The 15,937-nt window shown below is 42.3% G+C and overlaps 1 protein-coding gene across 3 annotated transcripts; it reads right to left on the bottom strand.

The window, feature by feature from the left end:
- Window positions 1-4,162: 4,162 nt before the first annotated feature.
- On the bottom strand, window positions 4,163-11,353 carry PDCD2 (programmed cell death 2). Of its 3 annotated transcripts, XM_005551355.5 has the most exons (6): window positions 11,062-11,353; window positions 10,270-10,512; window positions 9,827-9,958; window positions 6,790-6,893; window positions 5,638-5,751; window positions 4,163-4,517 (listed from the first exon to the last, which is right to left on the bottom strand). In XM_005551355.5, exons 1-6 carry the CDS (start codon window positions 11,342-11,344, stop codon window positions 4,359-4,361), a joined length of 1,035 nt encoding a protein of 344 aa, XP_005551412.3. In that variant the 5' UTR covers window positions 11,345-11,353; the 3' UTR covers window positions 4,163-4,358. The 3 variants fall into 3 exon arrangements, with proteins under 3 accessions (XP_005551412.3, XP_005551414.3, XP_015303913.3); XM_005551357.5 differs by lacking the exons at window positions 4,163-4,517; window positions 5,638-5,751; window positions 6,790-6,893 and adding an exon at window positions 7,916-9,096; XM_015448427.3 differs by lacking the exons at window positions 4,163-4,517; window positions 5,638-5,751; window positions 6,790-6,893 and adding an exon at window positions 7,916-8,438.
- Window positions 11,354-15,937: the final 4,584 nt, after the last annotated feature.

Genomic DNA, 15,937 nt, shown 5'->3' with positions numbered 1-15,937 from the left:
AGCTGATGCCCTCTCCACAGGCTGCCAACTCTCTGCAGTAACTTTTTTTTGCTTGTTTTGTAGTTTTTTTCTCATGGAATATCAGGTGGACATTTGTGGGTTCTTAGGTTTCATTGTTAGGGTGGTTTTTTTTTTTTTTTTTTTTTTTTTTTAATTGTAAAAGTACATCTTCAGGTGACTCAGGAATAAAATCAGAAAGGGGAGGCCCTTCCTTCCTTCCTTTCTCTTCTGCCTCTTTCCCCAAGATAATGACCAGATTAGTGGGTATCTTCTAAGCCCATTCTGTCTATCCTCTCTGGCATTTGATCCCATTTTTGGAAAAAAATGATAGAATACATTCAATTGTATAGCTTTCCCTTTTTTCAGTCAATATATCATAAACCTATTTCCATGATTGGGAATCTAGGATGCTCTTGTTAGGTACCTTCACTTACTGAGCTATTCCTGTAATTACAGTCATTTACATGCCCTCCAGTTTTTCAATATCATAAACAGCGCTGCAGGAACATCCTTGTATGTGTATTTTTTGGATGAGTGCAGGTATTCATGTAGTAAACTTTCCTGGAAGAAGAACTAAAGACTATACATTCTAAGTTTTAATCAGTTGATACCAGATTGCAGTCCAAAGAGAACGGCGTATGAAATGCCCTTTTCTTGCGTTTCCCAATCATTAGTGATGCCAATAATGTATGGATTAACTGGAAAGACATCATTCCAATATTATCTCCTATCTAAGAAAGAAGTATCCCTTCGGGTATGTAGGTCTTATGTTCCTCAGTAAAGTTTTACAATCTTTTTCACACAGGGCTTTTATATTTCATAAGTATTACTTCCTTAAGATATTACCATTTCTGTTGTTTTATTACTGGAAGTTTCTCTTAACACTTTAAAATTTATTGTTGATAATATTTTTGTTATTCCAAGTTTACTGAACTACTATTACTGCTGATTTAGTTGATTGCATTGAAAGTTCTAGGCATGTAATCATTTGTAAATAGTAATTCTATGTTTTCCTTTCCAATATTTTTCCTATCAGTGCCTAGGACTTTAATGTATATAACTTTAAAAAAAATCATCTTTTATAGTTGTAGCTACATATACAGGAAACCTAACAAATGTATAGCATAATGTATTATTCAAAGGCAGATACCCTTGCAGCCACCAACCAGGTCAAGAAACATAATTTTGCTGCCTGTCCTAGAAGCCCCTCCTTATGGTCCTTCCAGACACACACTCCTGGCTTCCCTCACGCAGGAACTATTATCCTGACTCTCATGCATTTAAAGATAATTGAAGTTCCTTATCCATTTCTTTTCTTTCCAATTTACAGGCCATTTAGTGTTTAGAGCTTCCCATAGTCTGGGGTTTGCTAGTTGGAAATTCATGGTGTAGTTTCCCTATTCTCTGTATTTCCTGCAAATTGGAAGCTGCCGTGTAATTCCTAGATCTATTAATTCATTAGTGGGTTGCAATGGCATTTTAGTCATTTCTTTTTCATTTATTAATGTGAATACTTTTATAAAAGGATTATACTCCATATAACAGGATAAATACTTGCTTCTTTCCCTTTTTAGGTTTTCAAGATAAAATGATTTCATATTAATATGTCCAATTCAAAGCTCACAGGGTTTTTATTTAACCAATTCTATATTATATATACTCTTCCTTCTACAATGAGAATTTTATTTCTTAAAGACACAGGGGATGAGGAATTAGAATGTCCCATAATTACTCATTTACTTTACATATTTACTTTATCATTACTTTATCTGTTATATGTGCAATTTTTTTTGAGACATGATCTCACTCTGTTGCCCAGGCTGGAGTGCAGTGGCACAATCATGGCTTGCTGCAGTCAAACTCCTGGGCTCAAGTGATCCACCTCAGCCTCCCGAGTAGCTAGGACTACAGGTGCACATCAACACACCCAGTTCACTTTTTTTACTTTTTGTAGAGACAAAGTCACTCAACTGTTGCCCAAGCTGGTCTTGAACTCCTAGGCTCAAATCATCCTCCCACCTCCACCATACCATTCTTAAGAGTAACAAAAATACTATCACCAATATGATTGCCAAAAACACTTAAAACCGTTTTTTTTTTTTTTTTGGCTGTACTATCTGAAACTGTCAAAGGATATTTAGTATCTGAAATAAAAAGGCAAAGCTGAATATGCTGCTCTCTACAGCAGAGGAGAGCTGCTGTGGCTGGACAGTATCTGAACCAAGCAGATCTTAAAACTTTGTAGGTATTGAGAAATGGTGGATGCATGGACAGCACTGTCTGTGGAGCCATGATTACGTAGGTGAGACTTCTCATTACCTTGTAGTGTTTTAAAATGTCTTCACATTTCTAAAGGCAACTTGCTTAATGCATTTTTTAATTTAAATTTTTTATATTGTACAGTTTATTTTTAATATAGTTGCTATTTTTTAACACAGATGCCCAGTCGGTGCTGTGACATTTTCTTTCTAGTGATTTGGACCAGTTTGTCTCCCTCTTGATATACCTGTTCCAAATGGAAAGGCCCTGTAAACTTTTAGGATCATCTCTGGAGGTTGACTGGAATAAACACCAATGACAGCTTGGCTGAGTACGCCAAAATACCTGCAAGAATGTCCATATCAAGTAACAGTTTTTACCACAGAAAGACCATAACACGTTTGCTTTAAAAGCCCGTAGCATTCATAACGTACTAACACATTCTGCCTATGCAGAATAATACATAATTTTAGATATGAAGGCCCTACTAGTCCAGGTTTCCTTACGCCACTGTGCTTCCTACTAAGTGTTGTGACCAACTCGTCACTAGTTGATGACAACTTACTTCAGTAGCCACAGGCTGACACCATAGTTATAGGTGGTTCTCATTGATTTAGCCATCCCAGGTTCGAAACTAGTACCCTCTAGCTCTTAAGTAGCGTAGTGTCAAACCTCCCCATGGGAGAAACTCCATACTGCAGTTTTCCATATGGTGCTATGTATAACTGCATCTTACACACACAGTTAGTACAAATTGCATATACATACTTATATAATACGGACTACTAGGACAGAAATTTCTAAATTACAAATCAAATAGACAATTATATTAGCAAGTGACGTTACCTATGAAAACGTGAGGATTTATGGTGGCAATGCATTTCAGTTAACAGGGATGTGTTAGGGGACAATGTGAGCCAATGTAGATTAAGGAAATAAGCCTGAGAAATTGATCAGAATTAGCCGTCAGTATTCAGGCACTGATCAACAGCAATGTGTCTTCAGGGCAGGCATCACTGGTGCTGAGAGAACTGGGAATTGTCAAGTGTGAGCTACTAGGGGATGGAAGGAACCTTAGTGTAGTCTTCGGAGCCACTTGCTTAAACAAATATATCAGAAACATAATAGGCCAAGGTCCTTAAACAAATATATCAGAAACATAATAGGCCAAGGGTCAGCCCTTTGAAAACTGACTTCAGGGCCTTCCTTTCTTCAGGCTGCTGCCTCCTAGGCCAGACCCTTATCCTGGCTTACATTCCATAAGCCTTGTAAATGCGACAGGGAACATGTGTACAACGCTGACATGGAAAGGGAAGACCATCGCCTTTTGCCTTTCAGTGTCTCATCTGTCAGCAGGGCCACTGGCTGCCGAAGATCGGTTCTGAAGGTAGAGCCTCTTCCAGTTCCAGTTCTGTGATCACAAAGCCACTGTTCCTGATCTGCCAGCTGTGATACTGCTACTTCAGAATGACTGGGTTTCCTGTTTCTCGTACTCACCAACCTGAGGTTTGGTGTTTTTCTAATGTTCTGGGCTTCCAGTACATACTAGAGCCTGTGATAATCAGCTAATGATCAGACAAGTTTGTTGGAGTTTTACCTAAGTATTTTTCTTTGTGTTTTAAAAAACTTAGGGTGGGAAGTGCTCTCAGAGTGAGATAGTTTGACTTCATTAGGCACATAACCCATTTTTATTATAAAAAGAAATGCACGTATAAGTAAAACGATCATTTTAGTTAGTCCCACCATTCGTTGGTAACCAGTGCACTAAGTGTACATCTTTGCAGATTTCTGTGCGTACATACAAATATTTTTACAAGAATAGGATCAAACCACGAATACCACCTATAATGGTATCTTGGTTGTCAATGTAGGTGTTATAATTAAGACTGTGTAGCCTTCCACGGTGGATGTACCAAAATTTATTTAATTCTCTGTCAGTGGACACTTTTGTTTCAGTAATATGTAGACACTGTGTAAGCAATCTCTCAACATCTCTGCACCTTTATTTTTGGTATAAGTATTTCCTTAGGATAAAATCCCAGAAATGGAATTGCAAGGTATAAAAGAGCATTAACATTTTTCAAGGCTTTAAGATGCCTTTACGGCGTAGCTGTTACATCCTGCTTCCACACAAATTCTTCTGTATAGCCAGTACCCAAGCTGCAGCTCTCAGCACAGGTGAAGACAGCCAGGATGCCCCAGTCAATGCTCTTGCCCAGTCTGTCAGCCTTCAGGTAGTTTAGGAGCTGAGGCATGACCTGAGAAGAGGGTGACACAGTTAGAAAGCCGCTTCACAGCAGGGAGCACTACTTTTAAGAGACCTTCTCAGCCAGGATGATTATAGGAATCTTGGTCTTTCAATCCTCATACTACAAAGCAGGATTATAGACATTATACAATTAACATGTTTTAACAATCTAAAACTTCCTTATGACTTCAAAGCCCCTCTCACCTTCTGTTTGATGTTTTCCATTTGAGAAAGAAGTTCACAAGTGGCTGTTAATAAATTATTTTCATTACTAATATGCCACTCAAAAGGGCTGAGGCTTCTATTTAGGCAACTTTTACTTTGTATCATTGCAGATATTGTTACTCTTGACTCAAGAAACACTAATTACTAGTCATGAATACAAAAAGGACATCTGTCAATGTAGTTATAGAGACCAGAGAAGAATCTCAGAAGTAGTCTAATTGAAAGAGTGAATAGGCAGAACAGCCACCATCCTGTCACCTCATTTTGGACCCTGAGAGCTCTGGCACTAAGAACCAAGCAGAGTTTTGGTTATGGTCCTCATAATTCCTTTTTTACCCAAAGAAACAAACCAATACTAGCTATGACTTTGGGAAGATTAGTGAATCCATAGCTCAAGAGCATTTCCACCCAAAATGGATTTTGGTATTTTGATGCTAACAGATCCTTTTGGGCAGGGGGGCACATTTTTCTTTAATGCTTATATCCATTTGTTCTAACAAATCCACAAACTAAGATTAAACAGTAAAGACTCCTCTCATAAAGTATGGAGTCAAAGACTTCAATTAATGGAACAAGGAAGGTATAAATTATTTAAAATAACAAAAGTTAACAGAGGCACTAACAATAATGACGTAACCACACTGGAGGTGAGACAGTGTAGATACACTCATCTTCACAGAAGTCAGTCAACAGACAGTGTCTGAAAACTAGGAAACAGAAAAAGACAAGACAGTTCCTTCCAGGGAACTAGCCCCAAGGTGAGGCAGGAAACTGACGGTTTTCATCATAGGCCACCCTTCCGTACTGCCATTGGACCCATGTGCACAAATTACCTTGGCGCAGTTTTTAATGTTTAAAACAATCATGGTGATTACACACTAAAATCGTCCTTATTTAGGTCATACCTGGAATTCCAGTATTCTCTTGGCACCACAGGGGCAATCTGGAATATCCTTTTCTTGAGGAATATTTTCACCAGAAATCCAGATGGGGGCAATACCTCTGCCATATCTAAGAATCTAAAATCAATGAGGATCATGTTCAAATAATCAATACCTTACCTAAAAGTTTCCAATGGTAACATGCTATCTACTCCATGAATGTTCCTACTCTTGATGTAGCACTGACCCAAAAGGCATGTCACAGTTCCTCCATCAGACCTGGCTGTGCCAGTGTGCCATTAATGCCTTCTCAATACCCCAAAGTGACTATTTCAGCTTATCTGACTCGGAGGGCATCAAAATATATTTCCTAGATGATGCTTTTACTACCTAATGTTGGAATGTTAGTCCTATGAATATATTGTGAAGGGACTAAGAATGAGCCTCTGCTCTGATTGCAGAGTTCTGCCCAGAGTCTGTGCCTGCCTTCATGGTTAAAAAATTTTAGGAGGGACAAATACCAAGTGAAACAGTGTTTTGAAAACTACTACAAACATAAGTAACATTTCACCGTAATAAGCTTCCTACAGCAACTGAGTAGTTTTCTGTATTTTGTCTAAAAGCATATGCATTGCTAAAAACTGCCTTAGTGTTTAAGACCTAGATCTATTCTTCCTATAAACCCCTGGGTATTTATTTGAACCAGTGACTGGTTTATGGGTTTTTCCTCCGTGATTTACGTTTATGGTAGGGGAGGTTAAGGAGAAAATGTTAACATGCCACGTTTGTTTTACAAGCCAAAGGTACCTGTTGGAAATGGGCAAAAATCACCTTTTTTCTTTTTGTGGGGGGGCCATTTGTGCCTAAACCTCATGTACCTCAGGCAACATCTCATTCATCTCCCATCCCTGATGCTTTCTTTAGAAAATGAACCCTGTATGATAAACAGTATAAGCTTTAGTCTTTTAGTAACTATTAAATGGATCAGCACTGCAAAGCACCTTTCTACATGGCCCATCTGTGTGAGAAACTCCTCTAACAAGATAACAAAAGCCTGCTTTTATAGGCTCCTAAGGAACAGACTAGTGTTACTATGAAGTTATTTCTTCTCACAGATTATACTCATAAAACATGGCCTGAAGAGAACACAGTGAGGAGCTGTGAGTTCCACTTTACCTGTTCTGGTTCAAGGGCTATCTGAGTTTTAAACTTCTGAAAAATTGTATCTTCCCTGGATTCATGTTTTGCCATGGAATCCAGTTCTTCCTCAAGTGCTTCACCTGAAAAATCAACGTAACTATTATGAAAACAGGAGTAATCCCCACAACTTGTCAATTCACACCTGGAGAGGGGACCCCCTTTTAATCAGATAGCTTTCCCTATTTATTCACTCATTCAAGTTGGACCATCTGAATTTCCAGGTACTCCATGCAGCTCTATTATATGGGCTCCCATTTAGTGCATTTCCTTAAAGCTTCAAAATAACAGAATGGTCAAGGGCTTAGGACTGCCCAGCACATCACAGGACACCCAACAAATGTGAGCCCTTCTTATCATTAGTATCCTCAGCTGGTAGGCTCACTCACTCAGTCATCAAATGTTCATTTCCAGCCCATTTCTGGCCTGGTGCAGTGGCTCACGCCTGTAATCCCAGTACTTTGGGAGGCTGAGGTGGGCACATCACCTGAGATCAGGGGTTCAAGACCAGCCTGGTCAACATGGTGAAACCCCGTCTCTACTAAAAATATAAAAACTAGCCAGGCGTGGTGGTAGGTGCCTGTAATCTCAGCTACTCGGGAGGCTGAGGCAGGAGAGTTGCTTGAACCCAGGAGGCAGAGGTTGCAGTGAACCGAGATGGTGCCACTACACTCCAGCCTGGGAGACAGAGTGAGACTCTGTCCTAAAAAAAAAAAAAATGTTCATTTCCTTCTCCACATTTCTTCCTGGGATTACAGCCACCCTGAGCCACTGCTGTCCCCAGCAGACCCATGTCTCTAAGTATAACCATTAGTCTTTGTAATGTACATTAAAATAGAACTGATATACCTTGAGTAAGAGAAGCTAAAGTAACTGATGAAACTGGAAAGACACTGATGGTGTTCACTTGCACCATCAGGTCTGATGGAGGAAGTGTAGGATGCCTTCAGATTGATGTTCCATCAATTATACGAGGAAAGTTTCAGTGTAACCATTAGGACACTGTAAACGCTGTTCCCTCAGGCCCTACTGCCTCCTGCCAAACTCTTTCATCTGGGAACTCAAATTCAAGTCTCAGGTAAAACACGGCTACCTCCAGGAAGCATTTTTCTTTTTAATTCTCCTTTTATTTTGGAACATTTTGAACATACACAAAAGTGGAAATACTATAATGAACCGCCATGTACCATTAATCAGCTTCAACACTTATCAAGTCCAGTGTTTCCTTTCTCTGCCACTTCCAACTCCATCATTACTCTGAAGTAAATCCCACACATATCACTTTATTCATAATTAAGTTATGTACCCCTAGAACTCAAACTCTTTCCTTTTATTTACCAATTTGAAAATAAGTCTGTTCCTAAGTATCCTACAAAGATGATTACTGAGTTTTTTAAAAGTATCATTTTGAACCCGTTAAACATATCTGATGCAGTTAGTGTCCTTGGAGATGTTCAAACTGTCCATCTTTTGCCAGCAGGAGCCTTTTCATGTTGCTTGAGTTCTGACATGGCCCTAGTAATCCTTCCTGGCATCCTTAATCTTTGATATGACCACGTTCCCACATTATATGAACATTTCCTGACCCAGTTCTGGAACCAACCACCTCTCCAAAGAGCCTGGAGTTCCTTTTAGAGAGAAATGGTACATAGACACAATCAACATTATCTTCCTCCTACGCCCAGCGCCTCAGTTTTCAGTAACACCAACATAATTACTCATTTCCTTTATCCCCCCAATATACACACAACCATCTCAAAATAACAGCAACAGGTTATTAATAACATGTTTATTGAAAATACTAACACTGTTACATTCTTTTCATTCTCAGGGTATATTCCACTAGAGATGTACTGTCCCATGTGTTGAAGTCACCTAGAAGAGTTCTTAGTGTGGTTATATGACTACATCAAGAGTTTTTTACTTGTGATAATTAGGGACTGCTTTTTAACTTACCTTACTTCATAATCTTAAAATACACAGTTCCACAGTCACATTTATACTAATAAGGCGTATTTGAAGTCCAGCTTTCATCCTTGATCCTCCTACTCTAGGCTCTGCCTTCTCCTAAAGGTAAGCATTTTCATGATTGTTTTTATCGTACAGGTATGAACACACGTGTGGTCCCTTCCAGGCAGTCTTCAGTGATGTCACATGTGTTCTGATGGCACCAGTATTATACTCTTATCAGTCATTACATGGAATGTAACTTCCCCAAGTATTATTTGGGATCCTCCATGAGACTGTGAGCATCTGACCACTGGAGTGTTGCTTCCCATTATATCCCTATTATCAAGCACAAGGTCAGGCACAGAGTAAGACTCAAACATGTTTTGGAATGTAGGACTGGTATTAACTACAAACCAGTAAGCTAATGTTTTCATTTTGAGTCTATAAATCTAATTTTGTGGCGGTTTTGTGTATGGCTCAAGGCTCAAATTGTAAAATTTAACATTATGTGACCAAAGCAAGTTATACCCAGAACCTCAATTTCCTCACCTTCAAAATGGGGCAGTTTCTGACTTACTGGTCTGCTGTCAGGATTTTAATGAGCTCATGCACAAACAGTATGTAAGGTAAGTGCAGGATAAATGTTGGCTACTATAATAAAATAAACCTCTAAGATACTTGGTCAGCACAAGTACTACCCGAGTATGCACTGTAAGTAAACTGACAAAATTGTGTATCTAAAACTGGCCAGATGAAAGAGAAACTTTTAAGGGGCCCTTCTGCATGCCCGACACTGTGCTAGGCACTCACACTATCCCAACCTGAGAAACAGATCTGGGACCCAGAGGAACTTAGCAAGCTTCCAGCGTCTTGTGCAGCCCTATTTATGCGACCATCTGGATACCCACCCTTGTCTTTACAGGGAGCGGAACACACCTCATAGGTGTCAGAAAACACAGTCCGGGAAGTATATTTTCAGCTGAGGTACCTCTGCTCTAGACACACTGAGCTTTCTTCCAAGCATTATGTTTAACCACTTAATGGATGAAGTCCTCAAACTGCTTACCCATGCTCCCTGTAATCTCTGAGTAATCTTCCTTTTCCACAACCTCAGGCATAATCTCCTCTTCTGTTTCTATTACAATTTCAAATTCTGGAAAAAGGAAGTTGTGGTCTGGAATTATATGGTCGAAATGATCTGAAACGAAAGGGACAGCACTATTAGTAATCACTTAGTTTTGAAGACAGTTTAATAAATGGTTGTCTCTAAAGTACTATATTCCCTATAGTTCTGGCATTTTAGATAAAGGGTAATAAATTAAATGCCTATATGGTGACATTACTCAGTGATTCAGACTTTACAGCCTCTTTTTTACAAAGGTGTTCCAGGTATGAAAAATTTTGAAGTACTATACCTTCCCTAATTTTAACTTTAAAGTTATCCTGGAAATATTTGGGTTGACAAAGGCGATGAAACTGAACTGAGATTTTTAAAAAAAGATTACTCACCTGGTTGTGCACAAGTCTGCTTATGTCCCAATCTCCAGTCTAGGGTCTGATGCTCCTTGCCGCAGTAATATGCTCTGTGGCATCTGGAGCACGTTTTGGGGCCTAAACAGCCACAAACCCTGCAGAGATGAGCACCAGACTTAAGCTGGAGACACACTGATTCTCCTGTTTCTGGGGGAGGATTCTCAGAAGGTGGCTCATATGAGTAAAAATCGTTTTTCCTGGGTAGCTGATTCCTAAAAACTAAAAGAGAATGCAGAGAAAAGTTATATCTTCAAACAAAACAGCAATTCAAATATTTCATCCTCTACACATAAAACTGAAAATACTTTTTTAAAAAATGAAAGTTTTTGCTTTCAGGAATAAGCTTTTAAAATCCCGAAACTAGATTTCGTCTGGTACGCAATTGAGTTGCCTCCTGGAGCTAGTCTGAGTTAATCCAATTAGTAAGACTGATCGTTAAGAACGACTGCCAAAAATACGAAAAAGCTACTGGGACCCATCTTTCCAAGACAATTTCTATTATCTGAATAGCACCATACCTAGCACCCACTGATTAAAAGCTGGGGGCTACCGATGCGCATGGGCAGTTAGAAGCTTGTGTAGTAAAAATGAGGACATCCTGGAAGGGCCCGGGAGAAGGTGCTCCTGGGGAAGCGCGGGGGAGGGAGCTCGAGGATGGGGCGGCAGCGGTGCTTTCCGCCGTCTCCCTCCTGGCTCCCGGAATTAACGCGCACGCGTGGGAGGCATGGCCCCGTCTCGGCCCCGTCTCGACCCCGTCTGGCGGCTCACCTCGCAGGCCGGCACAGCACGGCGGCTCGCGGCAGCAGAAGAGGAAGATGCCGCGGTGGAAGGCGTCCGCGCGGCCGGGCAGCGGCGCGTACACCTGCAGCAGGAAGGAGAGCGGGCGGCCGCACAGCGCGCAAGCCAGGGCCCGGGGCCCGGGCAGCCCGGCCGCGCCCAGCCATGCCGGCCGCCCGCCCACCTTGCTGGGGAACTGCTCGCTGCGCAGTCGCCACGCCGGCGCTGACTCGGCGAAGCCCAGCTCCACAAGTCTGGCCCCGGCGGCAGCCATGCGGGGCGCGAGCTGGCGTGAGGGGCGGGGCTGGCGTGAGGGGCGTGGGGCGCAGCCCACAGCCGGGCCGGTAGGCGGAAGTCGGGCGCGGGGCGGAAGGCAAGAGGCGGGCACTTTCCGGAGGGCAGGAGGCGGGAACGCGTCTAACGGGAGCGGCTGCAGGACCCAAGCGAGGGAGCGGGGCAAGGAAACCTCCCAGCGTTGGCCCCGCCCCTGGCGCCTCTGCTTCCGAGCCGCTTACCTGGTTCCTCCGGGTGCTCAGGGATGGTTCTGGTCTTTGGAAGAGTCAAAGCTGGTGACGGCGCCCCCCTCACCTCTGCTCATGTCCTGCTGTGGGCCTGCGGGTGACCGCCAGCCAGGCAGAGCCGTCACTCAAACCTTGCCTGCTGGTGTCCTCAGGATGTGGGAAACCTGTGCGTTGGCCAAGTGTTACCCAGGAGTAGGCAGTGAAAGGTAAATGAAGGTTGAACAGGTAAAGTGAGGACCGTACAGTGGAAAGCGAGAATCCTGTGTGCCCTGAAGGTAATGAAGAAGCCTCTGCAAAAGAGTCTTTTCTGTCAGTCTTAAGGTCTCTGTTTTAACGTTAATGCTGGCTTGCTGTGCCTGAATTCCAAGGGAGGCGTGTATTATGAGGCATGGCCAACCCCCACCCGTCATTGCCTGAACTGGTTTTTCAGGTTAACTTAAGAATGCCCTTGGGCAAGCAGAGGGTCCATCAGTAGGTTGGAGGGTTTCGAATTTTACTGTTGGTTTGCAGAGGTCTGAAAGAAACATGCACCAGCTGTTCTCTCTGAAGACTTCTACCTGTGAGGTCTCATTTACATAACAAGACCGTGGTTGTCAGCCAGGTCTCCCACTCCCATAACCTGTTATGCCACAATCCAAACCCCCATTCTGTAACCTCAAGATGGTATATAAGCTTCTGAACCCCATTTGGGGCTTCAGCAAAATCACTCTAGTTCTCCCCCATGTGCATGTTAATAAATTTGTATGCCCTTTCTCCAATTAATCTGCCTTTTGTCAGTTGACTTTTCAGTGAAACTTCAGAGAACAAAAAGGAAGCTTTCCATTGGCTACTACAGTGGCTTTAATGGAAGTAAAGTCATCAACGTTTATTTTTGACAAAATCACAGTTTAATTGGCAGTATATTTGTTTTCTTTTTGTTTTATTTGAGATGGAGTCTCACTCTGTCGCCCAGGCTAGAGAGCAATGGCGCGATCTTGGCTCACTGCAGCCTCCGCCTCCCCAGTTCAAGCATTCGCCTGCCTCAGCCTCCCGAGCAGTTGAGTAGTAGTATATTTGTAATGGTACATAAAATAATGTCTGTTTTTAAATAAACATTTACATTGTGAATCAAAAGTTATCTCAACTCTCCATCAATTTTTTTTTTCTTTTTTGAGATGGCATCTTGCTCTGTCACCCAGGCTGGAGTGCAGTGGCTGCAACCTCTGCCTCCTGGGCAAGTGATCCTCTTGCCTCAGCCTCCTGAGCAGCTGGAGTTATAGGTGTGTGCCACCACACCCAGCTAATTTTTGTATCTTTGGTAGAGACAGGGTTTCGCCATGTTGGCCAGGCTTGTCTCAAATTCCCGACCTCAGGTGATCTGCCCGCCTCAGCTTCCCAAAGTGCTGGGATTATAGGCATGAGCCACCGCATCCGGCATCCATCAGTTTAGAAAGTTTATTTCACCAAGGTTAAGGTTGCGCCCATGGCAGCCCCAGAAGGCCCTGACAACATGTGCCCTAGGTGGTCAGGGTACAGTTTGCTTTTGTACATGTTAGGGAGACATGAGACATCAATCAGTATGTGTAATATGTACTTTAGTCAGGTAAAGCTGAACTTGAGGCAAGGGCTTCCAGGTCATGAGTAGATAAGAGGCAAAAGATTGCATTCTTTTGAGTCCTTGATCAGCCTTCCACTGAATACACAATTTAGGCTGGCTCAGTGAATCATCATTTTTACATAAACAGTAGGGGAGGGGAAACAATCATATATGCATTTGTCTCAGGTGCACCTTAGAGGGATAACTTTTGAGTTCTGTCCGTCCTTTTTCCACAAGGAATTTCCTTGTATGCAAATTTTAAGGGAGGTATGTAGCCTCTTATCTTGGTAGCTATATCTTATTTAGGAATAGAATGGGAGGCAGGTTTGTCTGACATAGTTCCCAGCTTGACTTTACCCTTTTAAGGGAGGAGATCACCCCTCATATTGTCTTATGCCCAGTTTCTGCCTCCAAAGAAAGAAGAAGTAAAAGCTAAAAGGCAGAAATGAAATCCACAAGCAGACAGCTGAACGCCACACCCTGGGCCTGGTAGTCAAAGATCGACCCCTGACCTAATCAGTTATGTTATCTATAGATTACAGACATTGTATAGAAAAGCACTGTGAAAATTCCTATCCTATTTTGCTCCAATTTAATTACCAGTGCATGCAGCCCCCAGTCACGTATCCCCTGCTTGTTCAATCGATCACGACCCTGTCATGTGCACCCCCTTAGAGTCATGAGCCCTTAAGAGGGACAGGAATTGCTCACTTGGGGAGCTCGCCTCTTGAGACAGGAGTCTTGCCAATGCGCCCAGCCAAATAAACCCCTTCCTTCTTTAACTCGGTGTCTGAGGAGTTTTGTCTGCGACTTGTGGAACATCCCTGTGGGGGACCCCGACCAGCCCGAGTGACGTGGATCCTGAGAGCGCTCCCAAGTAGGCATTTGCCCCGGTGGGACACCTCGCCAGAGCAGTGTGTGTCAGGCCCCCATGGAGAATCAATGCAGGAGCTGAACACCGGGAAGGAACGGGCACTTGGAGGCTGGACATCTAAAACTTGGTAAGACTAGTCTTTGAAACTTGCCCCCTCTGTTTGAGTGGAAGCATGGCCTGATCACCCATGGCGTGCCTTTATTGGCACTTTGGTTTTGGTTTTGGTTTTGACTTGGTTTGAATTGCTTGACAGGATTGGTCTTGGGAACTTGCCCACTCCATTTGAGTGGAAGGATGGCCTGATCACCCTTCGTGTGCCTGTACTGGCACTTTGGTTTTTGTTTTTGACTTGACTTTGATTGCTTGATACTTTGGTTTTGGTTTTGACCTGGCTTGGATTTCTGGATACTCTGATTTTGGTTTTGGTTTTAGTTTGGCGCAAACTGCAAAAGTGTGTGTGTGCCCTTTTTACCCATTCTTTGTTTTGTGGTGTGCATGTGGTGTGAGCATGGTGTTTTGTCTCAAAGAAGCATAGGTCAGGCACAAATAAGCCCATGCTACTAGGAACTATATTGAAAAATGTCAAGAAAGAATTTAAAGGAGACTATGGAGTACTATGACTCTAGGAAAACAAAACTTTGTGTAAGATAGACTGGCCAGCATTAGAAATAGGTTGGCCATTGTAAGGAAGCCTGGAGAGGTCCTTTGTTTCAAAGGTATGGCACAAGGTAACCTGTAAGCCAGGGAACCCAGAGCAGTTCCTATACATAGACACTTGGTTACAGCTGGTTTTAGATCCCCTGCCCCCAACACACAGTGGTTGAGAGAACAGCAGCATAAGCGGCTGGCAGAGGCAAGGAAAGACCAGCAGAGAAAGGAAAGCAAAGAGACAGAGAGGAAAAAAGGCAAAGAGAGAGAGGAAGAGACAGAAAAGAAGAGACAGACAAAGAGGGAGTCAAAGAGAGAGAGAGAAAGAAAGAGGCAGAGAGAGAGAACAGATACAGTCAAAAGAAAAGTCAAAGAGAGAGATATACAAGTAGTTAAAAAGAAAGTGTACCCTATTCCTTTAAAAGCTAAGGTAAATTTAAAACCTATAATTGATAATTGAAGGTATTCTCCATAACCTTATAACACTCCTGTACCACTTTGTTGTCAGTGTAAACAAGGACTTATCCTGAAAGCACTGAGGCCTTCCTATCAAAAATCCTTAACCCGTTAACCAACAGATGGCCCAAATACATTCAATCTGTAGCAGCAACTGCTTTGCTAACAAAAAAAAAAGTAAAAAAAACACAAAAAACTCTTAGAGGAAACCTCATTGTGAGCACACGTCACCAGTTCAGAAGAATCCTAAGGAAAGAAAAAAAAGGATGGACTCATCACACCCGAGTCAAGAAAGTGCCATGACCTCCAGAGTCATGGGCCATAGTCCCAGTGGAAAACCCTACCAAATTAAAGCTAAGAAAAATTTAACTCTTTTCATCTATTCTATTACTCTTTTTTCTTTTCTCGTTCTATTGCTGACCATCTAGTTATTAACATAACCAAGTCAATTTCACCTCTAACTCTTGCATTTAATGCTTGCTTTGTTATAACCTGTGAGGACTTGCCAAGTCAAAGACAGCTTTCTACGTCAGAAAAGTACTTCTGTCCCTCCTGACTCTCCTCAGACTGGGCATTAGTAAACTGGGACCATTTAATCCAGGGAGATTTCGATAAAGACCCCTGTGCCAATCAGGAGTGTTGCCCCCTGTTGTAGAGCTTTCATGCCACAGTTGGTCCAACGTTCTGTGGACCACTAAAGAGCAAGGATGGACTGCCCCAACCAGTTTTTGTGATTTCTTAAAACCATACATTCATTTTACTAGAGGATCATAGAATTTAAAGACTTAAAAC

This window comes from Macaca fascicularis, chromosome 4 (genome assembly GCF_037993035.2).
Source record: "Macaca fascicularis isolate 582-1 chromosome 4, T2T-MFA8v1.1".
Lineage (NCBI taxonomy): Eukaryota > Metazoa > Chordata > Mammalia > Primates > Cercopithecidae > Macaca > Macaca fascicularis.
Note: the sequence above shows the minus strand (reverse complement) of the source record. Positions and strands in the feature narration are given on the sequence as shown.